Source organism: Aptenodytes patagonicus, chromosome 12 (assembly GCF_965638725.1).
Source record: "Aptenodytes patagonicus chromosome 12, bAptPat1.pri.cur, whole genome shotgun sequence".
Classification (NCBI taxonomy): Eukaryota; Metazoa; Chordata; class Aves; order Sphenisciformes; family Spheniscidae; genus Aptenodytes; species Aptenodytes patagonicus.
In genome coordinates this window covers 284,178-305,088 of record NC_134960.1, presented here as the reverse complement: position 1 = coordinate 305,088, position 20,911 = coordinate 284,178, and the positions used below count along the sequence as shown (strand labels likewise).

Sequence of the window (20,911 nt, the reverse complement as noted above, 5' to 3'; positions counted from 1 at the left end):
TCTGGCACCGTATGCCTGACTCATGGCTGACCAGTTTGTCCCAGCTTCAGCTTCCTCACCTGTGAAGTGGAGACATTTAGTTTTTCTCAGTGGTGTAAGAGATTCAGTAAATTTTTGTTTTGTTTTGTTCAGCAGGATCTGTAACATAATACCAAGGGATCCACTTGCACATTACATGCATATAGTACAGTCTTAACACCAAAGAGTGCAATAGGTTCCTCTGCTCAACCCCGCATGAACTCTGTCCTTACGCACCTGAACTCACCTCAAAAAGAAAAGCACTTGCCATTTGTATGACAAGCTCTAAGAGCCTGAAGTAGAAGACTCTATAAATGGGCTTTATAGAATTACAGTGTTTTCATAAGAAATATCCCATGGGCAGTTAACACATTCAGTGATTGAAAAAAGCTTCAATGCCCAAAATAAAGCAAAGTTCTGGTTTTTAAAAGCTGCTATCTGTATATGTCTAGCATAAATGTTTTATTTTTCATGTCTTGGTTACTGATTGCATAGCTCTGGAAATGGCCGCCTGAAAGACCAGTACAGTGGCTGCACAAAATAAATGGAAGGTGTGAAGTATATCAAAAAGGGAAAAAGCCACTGTGAAGAATACATGTGAAGAACATGGCATGACTCCTCTGGGACTGCAGGCACAAAGAGACTGTAAAATTAGCCTAAGATTCTGGCAGGGTCAGTTCAGTGTCCTAGGGGATCCTGTGGCAAAGAATCAGCAAAATAGCTTGTAGGCCCCTTCTTCTGTCACCAGGCTCCTTAGGAGGCAAGGCTGTGGTGTCATAGAATCATAGAATGGTTTGGGTTGGAAGGGACCTTAAAGATCAGCTCTTAAAGATCAGCTAGTTCCAACCCCCCTGCCATGGGCAGGGACACCTTCCACTAGACCAGGTTGCTCAAAGCCCCATCCAACCTGGCCTTGAGCACTTCCAGGGATGGGGCATCCACAACTTCTCTGGGCAACCTGGTTCAGTGCCTCGCCATGCTCATAGTGAAGAATTTCTTCCTAATATCTAATCTAAATCTACCCTCTTCCAGTTTAAAACTGTTACCCCTCGTCCTATCATGACACTCCCTGATAAAGAGTCCCTCCCCATCTTTCCTATAGGCCCCTTTAAGTACTGGAAGGCTGTTATAAGGTCTCCCCGGAGCCTTCTCTTCTTTAGGCTAAACAACCCCAACTCTCTCAGCCTGTCCTCATAGGGGAGGTGCTCCAGCCCCCTGATCATTGTCATGGCCCTTCTCTGGACCCGCTCAAGCAGGTCCATGTCTTTCTTATGCTGGGGGCCCCAGAGCTGGACACAGTACTCCAGGAGAGCAGAGCAGAGGGGGAGAATCACTTCCCTCAAGCTGCTGCCATGCTTCTTTTGATGCAGCCCAGGATACAGTTGGCTTTCTGGGCTGTGAGTGCACATTACCAGCTCATATTCAGTTTTTCATCCACCAATACCCCCAAGACCTTCTCCGCAGGGCTGCTCTCAATCCACTCATCACTCAGCGTGTATCCATGTTTGGGATTGCCCCGACTCAGATGCAGGACCCTGCACTTGGCCGTGTTGAACTTCATGAGGTTCGCACAGGCCCACCTCTCAAGCCTATCAAGGTCCCTCTGGATGGCATCCCTTGGCGCACCATGGGATACCATGGTAGAGTATCAACCACACCACTCATCATCCACAAACTTGCTGAGGGTGCACTGTCCATGTCCCCAGCAAAGATGTTAAATAATACTGGTCCCAATATGGACCCCTGAGGGACACCACTCGTCACTAGTCTCCACCTGGATATCGAGCCATTGACCACAAATCTTTTGAGTGTGACCATCCAGCCAATTCCTTATCCACGGAGTGGTCCACCCATCAAATCCACGTCTCTCCATTTTAGAGGCAAGCATGCTGTGCAGGACAGTATCAAATGCTTTGCACATGTCCAGGTAGATCACGTCAGTCACTCTTCCTTTATCCACCAATACTGTAACCCTGTCATAGAAGGCCACCAATTTCGTCAGGCACGATTTGCCCTTAGTGAAGCCATGTTGGCTGTCACCAATCACCTCTCTGTTTTCCATGTGCCTTAGTATAGTTTCCAGGACGCTCTGCTCCACGATCTTGCCGGGCACAGAGGTGAGACTGACCGGCCTGTAGTTCCCCAGGTCTTCTTTTTTTCCCTTTTTAAAAATGGGGGTTATGTTTTCCTTTTCCAGTCACTGGGAACTTCACCAGTCTGCCACGACTTTTCAAATATGATGGATAGTGGCTTAGCAACTTCATCTGCCAGTTCCCTCAGGACTCTCAGATGCATCTCATCAGGTCCCATAGACTTGCGCACATTCAGGATCCTTGGACGGTCTCAAACCTGATCTTCTCTAATGGTGGGCGGTACTTCATTCTCCCAGTCCCTGCCTTTAGATTCTGTGAATTGGGCGACTTGGCTATTGCACTTGCCGGAGAAGACCAAGGCAAAAAAGTTGTTGAGTACTTCAGCCTTCTCCATGTCGGTTGTAGCCAGGTTTGTACAGTTGTACAGTTTCTTTCATCTTCCTTTGTTGTCCTATGTACCTGAAGAAACCCTTCTTGTTACTTTTTACATCTCTAGCCAAGTTCGGCTCCAGCTGTGCCTTGGCTTTCCTGATACCCTCCCTGCACTCCCAGGCCATATCCCTATAATCTCCTCAGGATGTGCATCCCTGCCTCCACTGCCTATGCGTTGTGTGTCCTCTAATTCCCAGGATTTTTAATTGGGACTTAAAATTATTGGCAGTCAACCTTTATGAGGCCTTTTCTGTTTATCATTCATATAAACATTTTCCTGTATTTCCACCAGTTAGAATTCTTTGATAAATCACAGTTCCCTTATCCCAGTAAAGACCTTGATTTTGGTAGTTAAGTCTTTGGATACTTTGTCCTCACTAAGTATATTTGGGCTTCTTCTTCCAGCTGGCCTTTTGCCATCTCTACCTGCAAGTAAGAGCACTTGCAGCCTCTAGTAAGAGGGGCAAAACTGCATGGTCTCTATAATGACTGAATTATCCAGTTAGTTGACCAGAGGGTGTCAGGGAACAACAAAGGCTTGCTGCTGTGCGAGGGAAGGCAAGCCAGGAGCAAAGGGTGACAACAATTTTACAAATGGTCTCATTCATATCCTCAGGCTTGCATGGAATAATTATGGGAGTGCTTGCAAAATACATCAAGATCCAATTTTGCTGCTTAAACCCATTTGTTGTAGAAATGCTGGTTCAACAGGTGCTAAGGAGCATAAAACAAGACACAGTAATTTCTAGAGATGCCCAGAATTAGGAAAATGGGATCCCTCTGCTATATGCACACAATGCAAATGCATTGTACAGAGGGCCAAATGCTGTGATGGTACTGCCTTGCATTGCCTGCAGGTTTCCTGGTGTGCCACCTGTATGATCGGTCTCACAAAGCACAGGAAGCTACAGATAAATGGGAAAGGGCTTTTAAAATGCTTTTTCCTTGATTAAAATCATGCCACAGCCATAGGGATAAGGCTGTAATAAATTTATAGGGGTGAATAAGGACACTAATTCTGAAACAGACAGTTGCAGTTTTAATTGCAACACTGACACCAATGATATGTCAACTAGTGCTTCCTGCCCTCTCGCCCCAGATGAGTGTCACTGTCTTACAAGAAAATGGCATGGCCAGGGCACACTACACCGCAGTCACCATCATCGCCTGGGTTCACTGCAGTCCCTCTACAGTCCCTTCTCACCCAGGGGATGCTCCCTTCAGTGGCTGCGGGAGCATGGTGGGTAGTACTGGTGCAAGAGGGGCTGCACTAGGCAGCACCTGTGCACGTAGTTCAGCACATGCAGCCTTCAACCACCTCTTGTCAGCATCCTCCAAACATATCATTGCAAGGTCCTCTGCTCACCACTGTAGTACCAGAGAACTTTCAATATTCAGCAGCCTCAGAAGTAACGTGCCTACGAGCTCTCTGCCAGCAGCAAGGCTGATAGGGGCCAGGATGTCTCCCAGGACACAGGTCATGTAATGAGAGGTGGACAAATAGCCCAGTGCACTCCTTCCTCTGACCCATGTTAGCAGATGTGCATATGAGTTCTGGTGGAAGAAATGAGGGATCTTCCCTCCCCACTGAGAAACATCACAGTATTTCCAAAGAAGGAATGTTTGATGCTCCTCCACACTCCCCTGCTGGTTTATACTTTTAGCGAAATAGTTTGTTTTCCACTATGCTGGCATTTGCCACAGCACAGGTAATTTTTTTTTACTCATTATTGCTGGTTAGTTTCAAAGAAAATCCAGCATGTCTTTATTAGGACGTAAGTATCAGTGTTCATTTACCACATGAAGCTCAGCACCAGAAGAATCGTAAAAATACCTCAAGGGGATATGGGTTTTTCCCTGTTATTTTTAAAGATGAAAAAGAAATAAATACATAGGAGCCACAGTAACACATACCATATTACACCAAATGCCTGAGCTGAATAAACACAGAGGTCTTATACAGTCCCATAACAAGATAGGAGTCACTGTTAACATACTGTATAGCTGGACTCTAGCCACACATATTTAAGATAAGGTTTAGACAGGCCACAAGCTAGGTTCCAGCTACATTATGACATTTTTTGACCCACTTACACAGCCAAGTAAATTATCGTGATGGAAAAAATCAGTTAGCAAAAACATTCAAGCGGGACAGACTTATACAGTGCAGATGGATAGGGAAAGACTCACAGTGAAGAGAAAAGAAGCCTGTGAACCAGTCCAGGCAGTCACATTTGCTAGTGACAGGCCAGCTGCCTGGAATAAACAGGATAACTGAGAGAAGTCACTATCTCAAGATAAAGGAAAAGGGAAGAGGTTTCTTGGGTAAAATTGCAATAGATCAGGCAAGCAATAATCTAAGAACTGGAATCCAATTTGAAATAAGATGAAGAGTAGAAAACATGAAAAATGCTGAAATGGAGCACCCGCTAATGCCCTTTGAGAACTACTAAACGGCAGCAGTCAAATGAAAGAGGAGCAGAAGCTGTTTCAGACAGATGTAAGAGTGCCCAACTCTAAGACCCTCATAGGCTATTGATTAGGCTGGTTTCCGATTTATGGGGGTGATCTACAATTAAGCGCTTTAGTTGGGGAGAATGGGAATTCACATTGCTCCAAAATGGTTATTGACACAAGAGCCTCAGTTAGTGTACTGCCAGAGCCCTGGGCCCTGGAGGGGACCTCCAGAATCACTGAACAAATGTAGCTTATATCATACACCTGACAAAGAAGAAACAGAGATTTTAGAACTGCTTTTTATTCAATACAGTGCAATTGGTAACTCCTGAGATTAACTGTGTTCAATAAGCACAGAATTCTGAACAAGAGAAAGGCATTTTAGAGATTACTTTCTCAAGAAAAATAGTTTAACTCTGGATTCAGCAAATGGTTGTATTTGGCAGCAGCCTGGATGTACAGGAGAGAAACAGATGATTCCAGCAATACACTTCTGTTGCAGGTGTCTAAGCACCACTGAAGCAACATTTGGAGGGTACAGACAGGCAGATTCCAAACTGAAGTGTTGAGAAAAGATAAATCAGAATATGGACAAATTCACATTCACATCACTGGAACAGGTCCATGTCTACAACCAGACAGTAAATACCCAGAAGTAGCAAAAAAGGGGCACTGGCTTGCAAGCAAGAATATTAAAATGTAGGAAAAAGTGCCTAAATAACAGTCAAGCTTTAGTTACTATGGTACTCAATCAGAAGAGAATAGGGGAGTTGTCAACATAACATTCAAAAGTTCTGACAGCTGAAAGATCTTGCCCCAGCTCCTGTATATCCCAAGGTCATTCTCTGTTCTGTTTCTTCATTGCAGATTGTCTCCTCACATGATAATAGTCACTGGCTGAGAAACAAGAACACTTTAGCAATGGTGGACTGACAGCTGAATAATAGCAAAAAATATTAACTGATCACTGGCTACATATGCTAATAAAATAAATGTCAGAGATAGCTATCCAGCTATCCATCTAGGCCACAACTTCAAAACGGTAGAATATCTGGAAAGCTCCTAAACTGCAAAGAATGGAATGCAGAAAATCACATAACATATCAAGGTTATCAGTGAAACCCCATGTAGACAGCCCAGGAAATGGCAAGGGCCAGCTGTAATTCTGGAAACAGCAAGTCCTGCAGTGTATCAGGTAGAAATCCTAGAATAAATACTTAACCCATCTTGGAATAAGCAGTTCCACTAATAGCAGATAAAGCTTTAGAAAAGTGTTCCAAAAATGTAACAACCAAATGGGTCTTTTTGGTTTGTTTTACAGGGTGATCCTCCAAAGGGCGATAGCTTGAAGAGAAGTAGCTATACCTATTAACAGTATTGTTGATTTCAGTAATGTCCTTTCAAGCATGTTAAGTACAGAAAGACTGGAAGAGACTAATAATGAACAGTGGAGTACTATGACTGAACCAGGATAAAAATAGACTGAACCAGGATAGAAGGAAGACTGTGTAAGTCAGTACTGGAGGACACATATCTGTCTAGAAATCAATGTTTCCAAAATTTAACCCTATGATGCACAATTTTAATTGGTAAGTGTGACTGATGTAAAAACCAGCATCTCCTTTAAAGAGATGTCAATATAGTAACAAAATAGAACATTTTAACAATTTTTTTCCCCACAAACTCTCACAAAGCATTAAGAAGTCAATGTTAGTTCTCTATGAGACTGATTGTTCCTAGAAGACATGAAGAGTTTGAAAGTTCTTCAGTGCCTCAGGTATTAGAATGCTCTCATAGGTGTAATGATTATTTATCCTAAATGTAAAGCTTATTTGTTTTACCAGAAGGGAAAGACAGAACTAGTAGATTTTTTTGCTGCATAAATTGCTTAATTTACATGATAAGAACTTGCTGTTTATGTGGCATAAGAATCAATCATCAATTGTCATTACTAACTACTGATTTTTATAGGTCACTGATGTTTGTAACAAGATATGACGTTATTTATGTATTACAAGATACTAGAAAGCTAGTAGACTGGCTTGTAATTATAAATATACTAATAGGCCATAATAAAAAAAAAGGAGGAGGTCCCATTACATCTTCAGTTTTAAGACAGTAGGTAACCTCTACTTATGTGTAGTTTTCTCCTTATTCTTAACAAATCACTCCCACCTTGTGCGATGGGTATCATTTCCAACAGGGATTGTCGCACTTCCAGAGTTGGCATAACACAGCAGACATGTCAATCAGCACACTTTCATCAGACACAAGTTTCTGAACTTGGCATTAAGTGCCATTATCTAAGCTAGGGGCAGAGGGGACAAAACGATGAACTTGCAGTCCTCACAACCCAACTTAGACATAACTGCTCAACCCTACTGCATCTTTTACAGATGAGTATTTAAAGTAGGTGTATCTGGAAGAAGTATCCTCCACATCAAGGGAAACCAAGTTTCACTGATCATCCCAATGATAAAAGCGTCTTTGAAACTCAGCAGGCAAGGTGCATCATATCAGATCAATGCCGTTCCACTGTTTAGATCTGGTGAACGCAGTTAATCCTTACAGCCAGCCTCCCACAATGACATCTGGATACTGGATTTAACGCAGGACCTTTATAAGCACCACAGTTTGGACAATCTTCATTAAAAAACATCCAGTTGAAAACTTGGACTACTTCCTCCTAAGGAAGTCTTCAATTACAAAACTCAATTTGTTTGTGATCCCACTATTGGATAGCCCTGAGGAAACTGGAGCTTGTTTAGCATGAACATCTGCAGGTTATTCATAATGTATGAATATATTCATAGTTGGTTATTCATAATTCATAACCCAAAATGTATACAAACCTCAAGTACTTTTAAAAAGACCTCCGGGTTGTATCAAGCTTACAAGTTGTAACTGAATAGCACCGAGACATTTGGCTGAAGTCGTCTGAGGTCATGGGTCAAACTGATATCCCAAACTGTTGGTTGTTCTTCACAAGTCATTGCTCAAAAAAAACCAAAATCACTTTCTTCCCAGGCAGATGAAGCCCAAACATAACGCTGTCTTTGTCTGAAGGGCACTAAGTGTCAATGAGCAAGACAATTCAAGTCAAAGTCAGCATGTTATTAACCTCTATCCTTCATTACCTCAGTGAAGTTGTGAACAAACTAGATACATGTGTAAGGGTATCTGGTTAACAGCTATTCAATGTAAAAGACAAGACAATGAACAGGACAGCTGACAAATAAAGCACATGGATACATAAAGCCTGACAGCAGATAACCAAGACTAGAGCTCTAAGACACGGGTTGATGGGCCATTAAACGAACCACCCAGGTGTAATTCTGAAGAGATTCAACCAGGAGCTTTGTAACCAGTAGGACTATGGTTGGTTATCAGGAAGGGTCTCACAGGCAAGAGCAAATTTATTTCAACATGTCTGAAGGGGATTGCAGGACCACATAAAATGTATCATAGGATGTCTAGGGGCATGATGACAGACCCCAAGGGAAGGGTGAAGATGGGTCAGGGAGGAACAAGCATGGGAAAACAAGGTGGGGAGTGAGAGGGCATGAGAGTGTTGATGGGTAGGGGTAGGCAGAAGAGCTACCAACTGCATGCAAGCAGGCTGCTGGTCAGTAACCTTTGTCTGGCTGAGACATATGACTCATCACCATAGCGTGTTCTACACTTTTATTAATTAAACACTATTGCTGCCTGTTTTCTGTATCATTGTGCTCCTTACTCTGTGTACATACGTGTATGTTCCGATAGCAACCCTAACTGGGACTAGCCAGCAAACAGGCAAAACCCAAAATCTGTAGATACCCTAGGTCCAGGGTTGAGACTGAACAAGATACCCAAGGTCTAGACATGGATACCCAAGAGACTTAAGGTCATGGGCAGAGACTGGAGAGACCAGAGAATGTGAACATGTACTTCAGGTAAGTCACTGAAAGCACATACGTATGTTCCACTAGCAAACTTTAAGCAAGTAGGAACAGGATCAGGCCACTTCTACAGTTTCTGTTTTAAGCAAGTGCATCTAAGGGCACTGTCCTCTTGTTTACGTTAATCTGTTCATTTATGGTCATGTCTGTAGTACGTGGGCATATGCATGCATCTTTGAAATTCACACTTAGCCTTACTATTGGCTGGATGTGTGAACAGGGACAAGCAGCATCCCTGCAGCAGAGTAATCCCCTGCACCATACTGTCCACAAGACGTGTCAACCCTTAACAAAATGATCCATTACAGTTCATCCAATTTCGTTTGCTACAGTACACAAGAGCTGCACCATAAAGAAGCCCAAGGACAGTAACTTAACCATTAGTTTTTTTAATTGTGCTATCCCACTGGCTGCTTTTCTACTGAAAGCCAAAGTATCTGTCAGATCAGCAAACAGCTGTCACCTGTGGCTACTTGGAATTCCTCTGATGCTTCTCAGTCCTTCAACATAGACATGGCACCTATATCTAAGTGCCTATATCTACTGCTTTAGTGGAAAATCTTCTGTGTAGTTCAAGACAAGCAAGAGTCCGTAAGTAGCCAGGCAGATAACAGTTTCTGATGTAGACAGCAATGATACCACTAAGAGGTCATCCAAAGAAGTTCAGTAAAGACCAGACGTAACAGGGCAGAATCAAACCTCAAACACATTTTAACTCAAGCAGACAAGCTCTTCCCAATCCCTCAGTTAGGATTAGTCCTGTGTATTGGAACATGCCTGCCCTCTGACTGGAATGACTTGGTGAGAAGTACAGCAGATTCTCACATCTCAGCATAGGCACTTTCACATAGGCTGCACCTTTGCCTGTCGGGGCACATCCATCTTCACCTGTGGGCTCTAATAACTCCTACTTTTCACATGAAGGCAACAATGAATGTAGAAATTTCACTGGAAAGAAATAAGTGGTTGCAAGGCCCACCTGCAATGTCACATTCAATGCACAGGTTAGAAGTATCAGCATTGTTCATGGTGTTACAGAAGACAGATTGAGTGGGGAGACGCGACGTGTGGGAGTGTTGTTGGCTGACAATGACGCAGGGAGGAAAAAGGGAGCAGCAATATCTGTGGATGAGGTTTCTCCTTGGTTGCGAAGCTGTAAGATCTGCCGCAGCAGGGCCTTTCCTTCTTCTCTAGTCTGAAAACAATTTGTAAAAAAACCAAAACAATACATCTATGGATTGGTGGTTTCTGGGTCAAATTCAGTATGTAAGCAGTGTAAGTTATAGTAGTTTGTCATTCTGTAAGGCTGCAAGCTATAAAAACCATCCTCGTTTCTTTTTTCTTCTGCTACTTAAAAATGTTAAGGTATGTCACGTTTTTTTTTAGTCTTTCCTCCTTTTACTCACCTGATTTGCATGTTACTTGGGCATTTCAGACAGTGTTACCATCAACCACTGAAGCTGTCTAAATATTCCAGCAAAAAGGAGATTGGAGAAGCTTCAAATAAGCTGAATTCAGGTTCTCCAGAGATCCAGGCAGCTTTGTTAAGGATAGGCCAAACACCCTGCACTTATGGCTAGTGCCTACCTCTAGGCTGAAGTTAAAAATCCAGAATTGCCCACTTACAGATACACAACATATCAGAATATGGAGTCACATACAAAACCCAAGTACTATTATATCCTCTGCACTGTCTACACACAGAAGATGAGAAAAAAAGAAGTTATGTGAGTACCATCACTACACAGTGTGTGGGAGTCTGACCATTTAACCACCTCCTCACCACCAAGATTTTCAGCAGTCTTTAAGACTGCCATGTGGAGCCTCAAATTCTTTTATTTAGTGAGACATGGTTCAATTTTACTATCTACACCATATTCCATGATTTTAGACAATCATAAGCAGCATTAGTGATCAGGTATACAACATCACCACTCAGGATGTGGCTGCACGTCAGACAGCCCTCATTCCTTCAATAAAGGATTCCTTCTACTCTGAGGAGAGCCAAGATCAAGGTCATAGATCCCCTAAGAAAGAAACACCAAAGATTGCGCAACTACTCACATCATTGAATGCACAGCATTTCTGAGCACATGCTGAGGCTTCATCCCAGAGCTTACACTTGAAGTAGTATTGGGCCAGGTAACGGAAGGCAGTGCTGACCTCCAGGTGCTCCACTATCTCCTGCAGTGACGGGGGTAAAAAACCATCATCTCCGAGTGCCTTCCAAGGTAGGTCTACACCATGTTTACTTTGCCTTTTATTCCCAAGATATCATCTTACCCCACAGGAATAGATATCCTGGATGTATTTGATATAGCACTGAGCTGCCTGTTCAGATTCATTCAGCTGTTCGTGCAGCCTAGAATAGGAGAAAAACAGGGCACTGGAACAAGACTGCACTGTCAAAGACCGTTCTCGGTCTATGAGGAAGTACCTACTCAACCTGACCTAGACTAAAGCCAGGTCTTTTCCTTCAGAATTTGCAAGACATGCACCATGTACTGCCCCTCATGGAAAAAGAGATGATCCAGCTTGAGAACATTCACATTACCAGGAACAGAGCCAGTCAGATACTAACTGCTAGAAGCAGTGACAACCAAAGCAAGGACATTTGCTTATTCTGTTACATTTTAAAGCTTTTAACAGACTTTTGCCATCCTATTTACTGGCTATTTCCTCCAGTGCTCCTTCCTTCCCCACTACATCTCAAAAGTCTTCGTACAGCAGCTTCACCTTTCACTTGCCCTTTTGCTTTCCCTTCACTTTTTCCACTTTATATTAATTTATCCCCTCCAAAAATTAGTGCTGATGTCAGAGTGTTCACATTTATTTCACATTAGACCCTTTCCCAATGTCACAACCATATACTGGAGGGGGGAGGAAATCAATCAGTCTAGAATTTTGTACGTCACCTACCATCATGGATTGCTTTAAGTTTCAACACAACAAATACAATTGCTAGCACTGCCTGCTCAAATCACCTCAGGATTCAGAGGTCCCTTGCAACCCACATCATGCTATGATTCCCTCTAGTTATCCTGAGGGAAACTTAAAGCTAAAGCTGGACACCAGAATTTGCCGTCACTACAGACCTAAAGATACCAGTTATTACACAGCTCCAAAAGTAATACTACCTAACAGCAATTCCACTTGTTTTACATTTAGTATTTTATCATTAGGTATCAAAGTGCTAGTTGCATGTAACACAATATTGACAGTTCAGTGATAATACATACTCACTTTGCTAGTTTCACCAATGCCATTTTCTCCACATCTCCCACAGCATAAGCTCTCCAATAGCACTGTCAAGGAAGGAAAGCCAGTCAAGCACACCACAAAAATTACTCCAGCTCATGACTCATGCAAGCAAGTTAGAAACAGAAAACAACATGGATTTCCAGCAAAGGGGCATTTATCATCTGTAGATGACTCTTTTTATTTATCAAGCTGCTCTAGTTACATTGAAGCAGAACTTCCCCAATTGTAACCACCACAGAAATGGTTTCAATAAGCTCCTAACAACACACCGTATGCATTTCCAGTAGCACTAGCTACACAATTTTGCTGTGACTCCACCTAGTGTCCTGGGAGACATCTTAATGTCTTACTCCACACATCAGTTCTCACTTACCTTTTTAGCTTCCACCAACTGATTGAGTTTCTCATAGCATTCTCCTAGAGCAACCAGCATACGAGAATCATTTGGTCTGTAAAAGAGCAATTCCTAAATGTAGTTTAATAGACAGACAGCTGATCTCAGGGTGGGGTGAGGGGAGGGGGAAAAAAAAACAACACCAAAAAACTGCATCTGGCAGTGTCTGTCATCCTCTCTTACATAAAAAGATCACTTATACTCCTGACCAGCATTCCTCGGCATTTAACTGACAAAGCCTTTGTTAATAGTTAACTAATACAACTAAAAGGATTTGGAATAGTGAGACTGCACAAATCACATAGCATTGATGTTCTCCCTTCCCCAACTTAGTTCCTGCATCTAAATTCCTTAGCTAGTAGCAACCATGTCAGAGTGAACACCAATAAACATGGCTCCATTCTCAACTCTACCTGAGCTGGTGGGCCCGTCGGTAGTAATAGAGACAGTAAAATGGCATTTTGAGGATTTCATAGGTTTGCCCCAAGCCATACCAAGCTCTGTAGTCCCTTTTGTTCACCTCTATTGCATGTCTGTCAAAGAAGAGGAGATGAACTAGTCAGAAAGCAGTCAGGATCAAAACCAGGAACAGAATTCAGCAGAAGACTAACAAAAAATAGAAGATACTACTTCAATCCTTACATATGCAGACTCAAACATCATTTTGTGCAGTACATTAGTGATACCTATAAGCCTGGATAGCTGCAGATGTGTTCTTCATTTCCATATACTCATGTCCCATGAGCGTCCATGCTCCCAGATAACGAGGATTCAGTTTCAAGGCCCTCTGGAAATAGAGTGCTGCTTTTTCATGCTGGGAACGCAAGCTATAATAATTCCCTAAAGCAAAAGTCACAATATTTAAATAAATTTTTAAAAACCCAAATAAAAAAACCCCCAAAAACGGAGAGAAGTAGAAAACAGACAGAGGAGGTATTATCTACTACCTCCTAACTTAAATTATAGAGTCCTATTAAAGGCAGATCTGATTCAAACCAGAGACCTAATACCAGTCTGTTCTCCAGTGTTCTGGTCAATCCGTTTCTGGTTGTACCAATCAATTAAGATCCCATCCCCCTGGCCTTAAAATTTATGTCATGATCTAACAAATTAATTTTCTGGTCCTGACACACTATTATTTCCATTGGAGTTTCAAGACTATAAATAAAGGGATTATCAGCTACACAGGCCTTCATAATGATTTCTTCAACTCCCTTCTGCACTGATAGTATTACAGCAGCTCTTTCAGAGAGAAACAAGGGAAAAGGGTACTCTGTCATTTGGTCTGCTTTTTAGCCTGCCTGAAACCACATTCACCAAGTGGTTTTGATAGCCTTGCTGGCTGATCATTTTCACAAGTGTTTCTAAGATTTCCTCGCACAGCCTGCAGACAGCATAATAAGAACACGTAAAAGAGCTGGCTCTCACCAATTACACAGCAGGTCTCAACACGATACTTGTCTATCTCACAGAGATTGTGAGCCAGGTAGCTCAACTCAGGCTTCATGCTCTAGTGAAACAAAGAAATGAAAGTGATGAGAAAAGGAGCATGTTACAGTTTCAAAGAAGACCTAGGAAGTTAGCAATGCATACATTGCATCTATTTCAAGGAGTTGCAAAGCAGAAAGCAGAACCTGAAAGCCTATATTCAGAGAGGCTAGACAGCACCAGCTGCTTTGCCAGTGTTTAATGTACCTCTGATAAATACCATCACTACGGACAGGCAACAGAAAGAGTGCTTACCCTTACATATAGCAAGTTGGAGAAAGTGTCCATGTTTTCTATCCTGTAAGGATCTTGTTTCCTTAGCTCGTTAAAGATGGATAAAGCTTTATCAATATCTGAAGAAAGAACAGCAGATGGGAGAACAAGGACTATAAATGCCAATTTTGCATTAAGAGGCTCATTCCTACTAGCTAGTAAGCATCACTGACCTCGGATATTGTGGTAGGCAACTGCAATCTGAGAGATGATGTAAGTGCTTTTGGAAAATCCTGCATCAATGAGACTCTGATACTTCTGCAGAGCCTCCTCTATCAGCTGCAGCTCTGTATAAATGTGTGCAAGAAAGAACTCTTTCATCCATGTATCTGGCAAGGACAGGAACTTCAACTAGCAAGAACCAAAGAAGAGGAGGAAGAGATGACAATCAGTAGTATTCTAACAGCCACCCGTGGCAAAGAATCCATTATCTTCCCTCCCATGATTTAGTAGATGGTCTCGAGGTAGAAGGCTTTCCTGCAATCGCTTTCTTAAACCATAACACCAGCTACAAAAGAGCAGTATTAGGACCAAGAATTAATAGCAGGTTCTTCCAAAGGAGAGACTAAATAATGCCTATAAATTGAGAATATTGAAACAGGGAAGGAGCATTAAGACATCCAGTCTAAAAAGCAGTACATATGGACCATATAATTCTATTTAGTTACTCCCAATCTATTCCCATGACTGCTGAAATTGCAGAATTGAAGCCATTTCATTTGGTCAATCAGTGAAGAAATTATTGTCTTCAAATCTGACAGCACCTGACTTCTGCTTCAGCCACTGGCCGTATTTCTCCATTAAATTCAGAAGTCCTCCGAAAGACTGTACTTTCTTCCTATGTTTGAACATCAATATCACATCACTATTTTTGATGAGCTAAGTGAACAGACTCCAAATAATCTCATCAAAAATGCATTTCCTTTTTTCCACAAATCAGTAAGGTTCTCCCTCTACTTCTTTAAATATTCCACCAGCCAGAACTGACTGAAGAATTCCAGGAGGGGTCTCAAAGTCCCATGCATAAAGAAAGATATAAAACCAAAATAGATTATTTAAGTTCAATTCTTTGATGCAGTTCATCTCATATGTGCAGCTTTGTATTTGACAAAGGCAACACCTACGTTAGTGTTTTAGTTTTAAAAGCAGTGATTCTATATATCCTTTCAGGCCACCAAAAATGCTCAATAACTGTGGAACTAGAGCCAGATTAAGAAAAAAAAAAAAGAAAAAGAAAATGAGAAGTATCTTAAGAGGATCTCCTTCATGTGACAAGGCAATAACCCTGCTGACAACTACTTCAGAATACACAAATTAGCCATTTCTTAAACCACTTTGTGGGTGAATGGTAAGAAATTAGCCCTGCCTGTATAAAGATTCTCAAGCTACGGCATGGCAAGCAATTGAAGAAAAAGAGGCTTTAACAACGTAATTTACAATCTTGGATTGCCTTGTCTGATAGAGTCTCACAGAATAAAGCAGTGGGTGACATCAATCTTGTGGCAACTGAACCGCTGGTTACTGAATCAGGTTAAACTCTGCAATTTGTTACCACATCTTGATATCTCCCAAGTTTTACCATCTCTTTATCTGTAATCAAGTTGCAAAGTTCCAGCCAGGCTCCCCAGTGCAAAGGTAAGACATGGGCAGCTTCAACGAATACATCTATTGCTTCTTTCACCAGGTCCAGCTTCCGCAGCACGACACCATACCTGTAAAGAAAAGTTATCAAGTTAATCAGAATCATAAAACTCTGCATATCCACACAAATACACATGAATACATTAGAAATACATGCAGACACTTACAAATAAAGGCCAAATCCATCCAGTTCCCGTGCCTTGTGTTTCTTGCTGAGCTCAACTCTCAATTCTCTTAGAGCTTCGTTTTTCACCTGTCCTTTTTCCAGAGGTCCTGCATGAAGAAAAAGTCAAACAGCTAGCTTTCAGTCAAGATTCTTACCACAGCAATTACAGTGTCTAGGGTATATTCAGAATCATCACTGAGATGAACTGAAGGCTTCCCAGTCTGTGATTATTTTCCTCTTTTTAAAAGAGGATCACTTAGTCTGATCACCTGCTTTAACAGAAGAACGAATAGATGAATTGAAACAAAATGAAAGAAATCGTGTTACAGCACACTATTATCCAAAAATTGAGGGGAAAGACATAAAACCAAGACGATTTACGTGAAGAGGCATTACTGGAAGCTTCATTATATTGTCTTGTGTTCCTTGATACCACAGACTTACCCAAACTATCCACTGTCTCATCATCCTTCTTCTTTTCCCCTGACTGTGGAAAACAGAGGAGAACCAAGATTACATCACAATAGCATATTCCTTATGTTTGCTGCAATGCTAGCAGCGGTATGCAAACTGAGTTTTCACAAGCGTCAGTTCTAAAAAGAACATCCCTATTTCCCTTCCCCCCAAACATATAATTTGGATTTCTAGATGGTCATTTGGAACAAAATAGGCAAAAAGTAAGGTATGCCAGGGAGGGGTGGGAAGCAGAGGAGTTCAGTGCTAAAAGGTGACTTTTCCTTCTATCTTACCAGGTATCTAGAGTACATATACAAGAAGTAAGCTTTCTGACTCTTGCAGCCCCGTAGAAAATAGGCAGCCCTGTCATATTCCTTTAGATCAAAGTAAGACTTGGCTAACGTATAGGCATCCAGATCACGAGCATCCTCCTGCAGGGACACAGAAAAGTTTAAGACCTCAGAAGCGCTGACATGCTTTACGAAAATCACCTAGTTACAATCATATCAATGAACCTGCTCTGAAACCTAAAAACGTAGTTTATTCATCCTCAAAGATGGTTTGAGTACCATTAGAAAAGTCTCTCCGTTCCCTCACACGATCTGATTCCTAGTTCTCAAATAGTGAGTACAGACTAGTTAGAAACATTTAAAACAAACAGTGAGATTCCAGAAAACCCCTTGTGGCAAGCTGCCAGAAGGCATGAATTAGCTGTTCAATTAATATGAATGACTATAAACAAGAAACCTACTCAGGAATTCCATATCAAACAATATTAACCTGCTAACTTAAATGCAAACATTTCTTTGGTAACTATGCCTTGAAATGCATTTATGGCATGTTATGCTGCTGTAATTCAACAGAACAGGCATATACCCAAAAGTCCTACTGTACACCTGCGGGGCTGGGGATGAAGATACAACTAGTTTCTCTTGCCTCCTAAGGAGCACAAGTTTAATGGCACAGCATAATTTGTATTACAATACATCTTGGCCTCAACAAAGACAAACAAAAATTAAAATTAAGTAGCACGATTTCAATTTTGCTTACAGGGTATCTCATTTAGGGCACAGCAACATGTAAAATGGAATGCTTTCATCTGGGAAAGCATATTGAGCTCTGTCCGCCCCGCTGAGCACGGAACGGAAGGGAACTTCACAGCCCTGTAGGACAGTCGGCACTCAGAGCCGCCTCCTGCGCCGAAGTTTTTAAAAAGACCGCTATCACATTTTTTCCTTAATAGTTGCGGATAGGATTAAAAAGCAGCCCGCGGTCCCCGCCGGGAAGAAGGGCTACAGCGCTGCCTCCTCGAGCTCACTGCCGCTCCTACGCCCACGAGCACAGAACGGGCTCGGGCCCGCCCCACACCGCGCGCGGGTGCCCGTTAGCGGCGCGGGCCGCGGCGCCGCGCTCGGCCGGGCCTCCTCCCCCCAGGCTGTACCTCCGTGAGCGCGGGAGGCGGCGGCAGCTCACTCAGCGGCAGCGGGTCCAAGGCAAAGGCCAGCTCGGAGGCCCTGCGAGGGGAGAGACCCATTAGTACAAGGCCCGCCGGCCGCCGGGCCGGGGCCCGCCCGCGGCGCCCGCCCGCGGCGCTCACCACTTCCCGCTGTGCTGCAGACCGCGCTCGCGGCTCCGCTCCGCCACGCTCAGCAGCTGCTTCTTGATCTCCCGCAGGTCCGAGAAGTCGCTGCTCCCCAGTCCCACCGCCACCCCCGCGGCCGCCATCCCGCCGGCGCACCTCTCAGCCAATCACAGCCCCGCACACTGAGCGCCCTTCGCTCTGTAGACGCAGCCTCCTCCTTGGGTGAGCTCGAGAGGCCTCGCTCCCAATCAAAGGAGGCGCGCTGAAGCCTTGACGCCTGATTGGCCAGTTGTCGCGGAGACGCGCTCTCGACGCGTAGCGCTCCGCGGCAGCCGCGGTACCGGGAGCTGGGACCGGGACCGGGATCGGGACCGCGCGGTGGGGCGGGGGGCTCAGCCCGGCCCGTGGGGGCGCAGAGGGCCCGGCGACCCTGCCTGCGTACCCGCCTGCTCAGGGTGCGCGAGGTCCCGACGCGCCGCTGCCGCTTGGTGGTGCCGGGGCCGTTATGTCCTACGGCCGCCGTCCCTTGCTCGCCTTTTTGGGGGCTGAGGCCGGCTTGTCCTGCCGGGCCCTGTGGCGTAGCCCAGGGGCTCTGGATTGCTCTCGTGGCCCGTGCCGCGGTTCCCGGTGCTGCCACCCGAGCGTGGGTTACGGCCTGAGGAATGGGGAGCGGGCCCCGGGGTCCTGCCTGAGGAGCGGCCTCTCCTGGGGCTCCTTCATCCCCGGCTCTCAGTATGGTTGCCTGGGGGCCGGGGCCCTTGCCGGGAGGTATCTCCTTTTGGAGTGGGGAGGGGGAATTACAGCAAAACAAGATGCTTTGGGAAAGACTACATATAAGGGTTCTAAATGGTCCTTTAGTTTCTGAAGCTGTGGGGCTGTTTATCTTAGTGCCATCCTTCCCTCCCCTCTTTCTGAGCTTTGCCTTTTTTTATTCTTAAGTAGTTTGCACGTGCTTTTTGCATGCTGTCTGAACGTTATTAATTGTCTGGGCTTTGTGCCTTTCCGCTAAGGTAGATAATTGTCTTTCTTTAACAGATGTCTACACCGAGGTGCAGACGCTAATGTTTTCTGAGGCTACAGAGTGAGGAGAAACAAGGAGTAGAAAAATCTAGAAGAAAGGCCTTTCAGAGAAGTCTGAGAAAGAGTTAGCATTGTAAGGAGACTTTTTGGAGGACCTTCCCTCAGTGGCAACTGAAAATCTTACTCACTGCTGACTTAGTGTTTCATTTACTTTGAATTTTCCCTCTCCTTTATCTAATGAAAATTTATCTGGTTTGAGTCTTAGACTGGCAATGCCTGCTGTTGGATGAAAGCTGGGGACACAAGTCCAGTAACGCTGAAGCAGCATAATCATTCTGAGATCAAGAAACACCAGTCTTTCTTGTTTCTAGTTGATTAGTTCCTAGCTGATAGCAGAAAAACTGTGCTACCTTGCCCAAGGGTTCTAGTCTTCAAGGTCATCTGATTGTTTCTTAATGCTTAATGGGGTATTTCGATTTGCCTTTGTATTGATAACACCTTCTAACTTAGTATCATTAGAAAATTTGCACTCACATACTGCTACTTTCTGTGCTAAAAATCGTAGTTTAAAATCGTAGTTTAAAAACATTAAGTAGAATCGGTCCTAATACTGGTCTCTCAAGCCTGTACTTTTAACCCAGCATTTTCTTCTTCATTTCAGCCTCTGTTTATTTTCCTGTTGCATTTTTCCTGTGATGCTCTGGGAACTTCACTGTAATTACACTAGAATGTAATTTAACTCTGGATCTTTTTTATGGTGTTTAGTTCTAATAGTACAGAAATTTAAGCACTTGTTTTGGGATCATTGTGCTCCACAACTTTTTAAGCTTTTCCAGAAAGGTAATAATACACCTTCGTGCTCGTTCCGGTATCAGAATGTCAGCTTTAACTCTTTCTTTTAAAAGAGAAATTAAGACTGAATACTGTGAAGATTCATTTTGTATGTCATTTGCAGGTTACACTTCTTATTTTTCTCTTTTTCTGATGGTAAGGGCGGTATATTCTCTGTATCATGAAAGTGTCCTTCATAATCACTTCTTTTATTACAGAAGTGACTTGAATCAGAGGACCCAGTGTTTGAATTGGCCGCAAGTTCACTGGTAATGAAAGGAGTGTAATTGATTAGGATGATGTCACCATACTTGACATCATAAGGATGTCATAAGGAAAGATTTTTTTTTTTTTTTTTTTTTTTTTTTTTTTTTGGTGAGCCACTGAATGTCACTATTTCTTACTATGCTGAATCCAGTTTAGATTCTAAGGCCACCACTGGCTTTCAGTTTGTTGATGATTACTATGACAATTTCTAGGTTGTGACTATGTTGATCTGGAACCATTTAATCTGGAGCAGCCTGCTGAAATCAAGGTTGTTCTACAAAGGCTGACAGAAATAGGAATAGCCCAGTTTATTCTTTAAGTGGGAAATGATGGGTTATTTATAGTCTTTCTTGGTCTCTCAAATAGATGAAGCAAATTAGTCCATTGTTTGAAGTCTGATTTTAATATTACATGTTTTTTTCCTCTCAATTTTAGCCGAATATGTTGCAAGTTCGGTTGTAGCTTTGACAGAAAATACTTCTATTACTCTGCCAGCCTGTATATCCAAGATGTAAATGAAAACTTCTTTGTTGTTCTTGTTATTACAAAGATGGGTCTAGTCAACACAAAATGCCTGACTCATTTCTCATT

The 20,911-nt window shown here is 43.1% G+C and overlaps 1 protein-coding gene across 4 annotated transcripts; it reads right to left on the bottom strand.

Annotated features, from left to right (window-relative positions):
* Positions 1–4,387: 4,387 nt before the first annotated feature.
* CDC23 (cell division cycle 23) lies at positions 4,388–18,345 on the bottom strand. Of its 4 annotated transcripts, none has more exons than XR_012996346.1 (17): positions 18,218–18,345; positions 18,062–18,134; positions 16,914–17,051; positions 16,609–16,651; positions 16,166–16,271; positions 15,937–16,069; positions 14,531–14,708; positions 14,340–14,437; positions 14,025–14,106; positions 13,283–13,436; positions 13,010–13,129; positions 12,576–12,651; positions 12,185–12,246; positions 11,225–11,303; positions 11,006–11,125; positions 7,853–10,136; positions 4,388–5,897 (listed from the first exon to the last, which is right to left on the bottom strand). XR_012996346.1 is itself a non-coding variant. In XM_076349838.1 (17 exons), the coding sequence occupies exons 1-16, from the start codon at positions 18,343–18,345 to the stop codon at positions 9,966–9,968; spliced, it is 1,761 nt and encodes a 586-aa protein (XP_076205953.1). In that variant the 3' UTR covers positions 4,388–8,070; positions 9,921–9,965. The 4 variants fall into 4 exon arrangements, 3 of the variants coding, with proteins under 3 accessions (XP_076205953.1, XP_076205954.1, XP_076205951.1); XM_076349838.1 differs by having other exon boundaries at positions 4,388–8,070; positions 9,921–10,136; XM_076349839.1 differs by having other exon boundaries at positions 9,921–10,136.
* Positions 18,346–20,911: the final 2,566 nt, after the last annotated feature.

What these genes read in the sequence shown, in the direction of transcription:
- CDC23 (XM_076349836.1), bottom strand. Translation starts at nt 18,345, where the DNA reads ATGGCGGCCGCGGGGGTGGCGGTGGGACTGGGGAGCAGCGACTTCTCG. An exon ending in TGAGACAGTGGATAGTTTGG is followed by an intron (nt 16,272 to 16,608) that starts GTAAGTCTGTGG and finishes TTCTTCATGCAG; the next exon opens with GACCTCTGGAAAAAGGACAG. An exon ending in CGACGGGCCCACCAGCTCAG is followed by an intron (nt 12,652 to 13,009) that starts GTAGAGTTGAGA and finishes GCTCTTTTACAG; the next exon opens with ACCAAATGATTCTCGTATGC.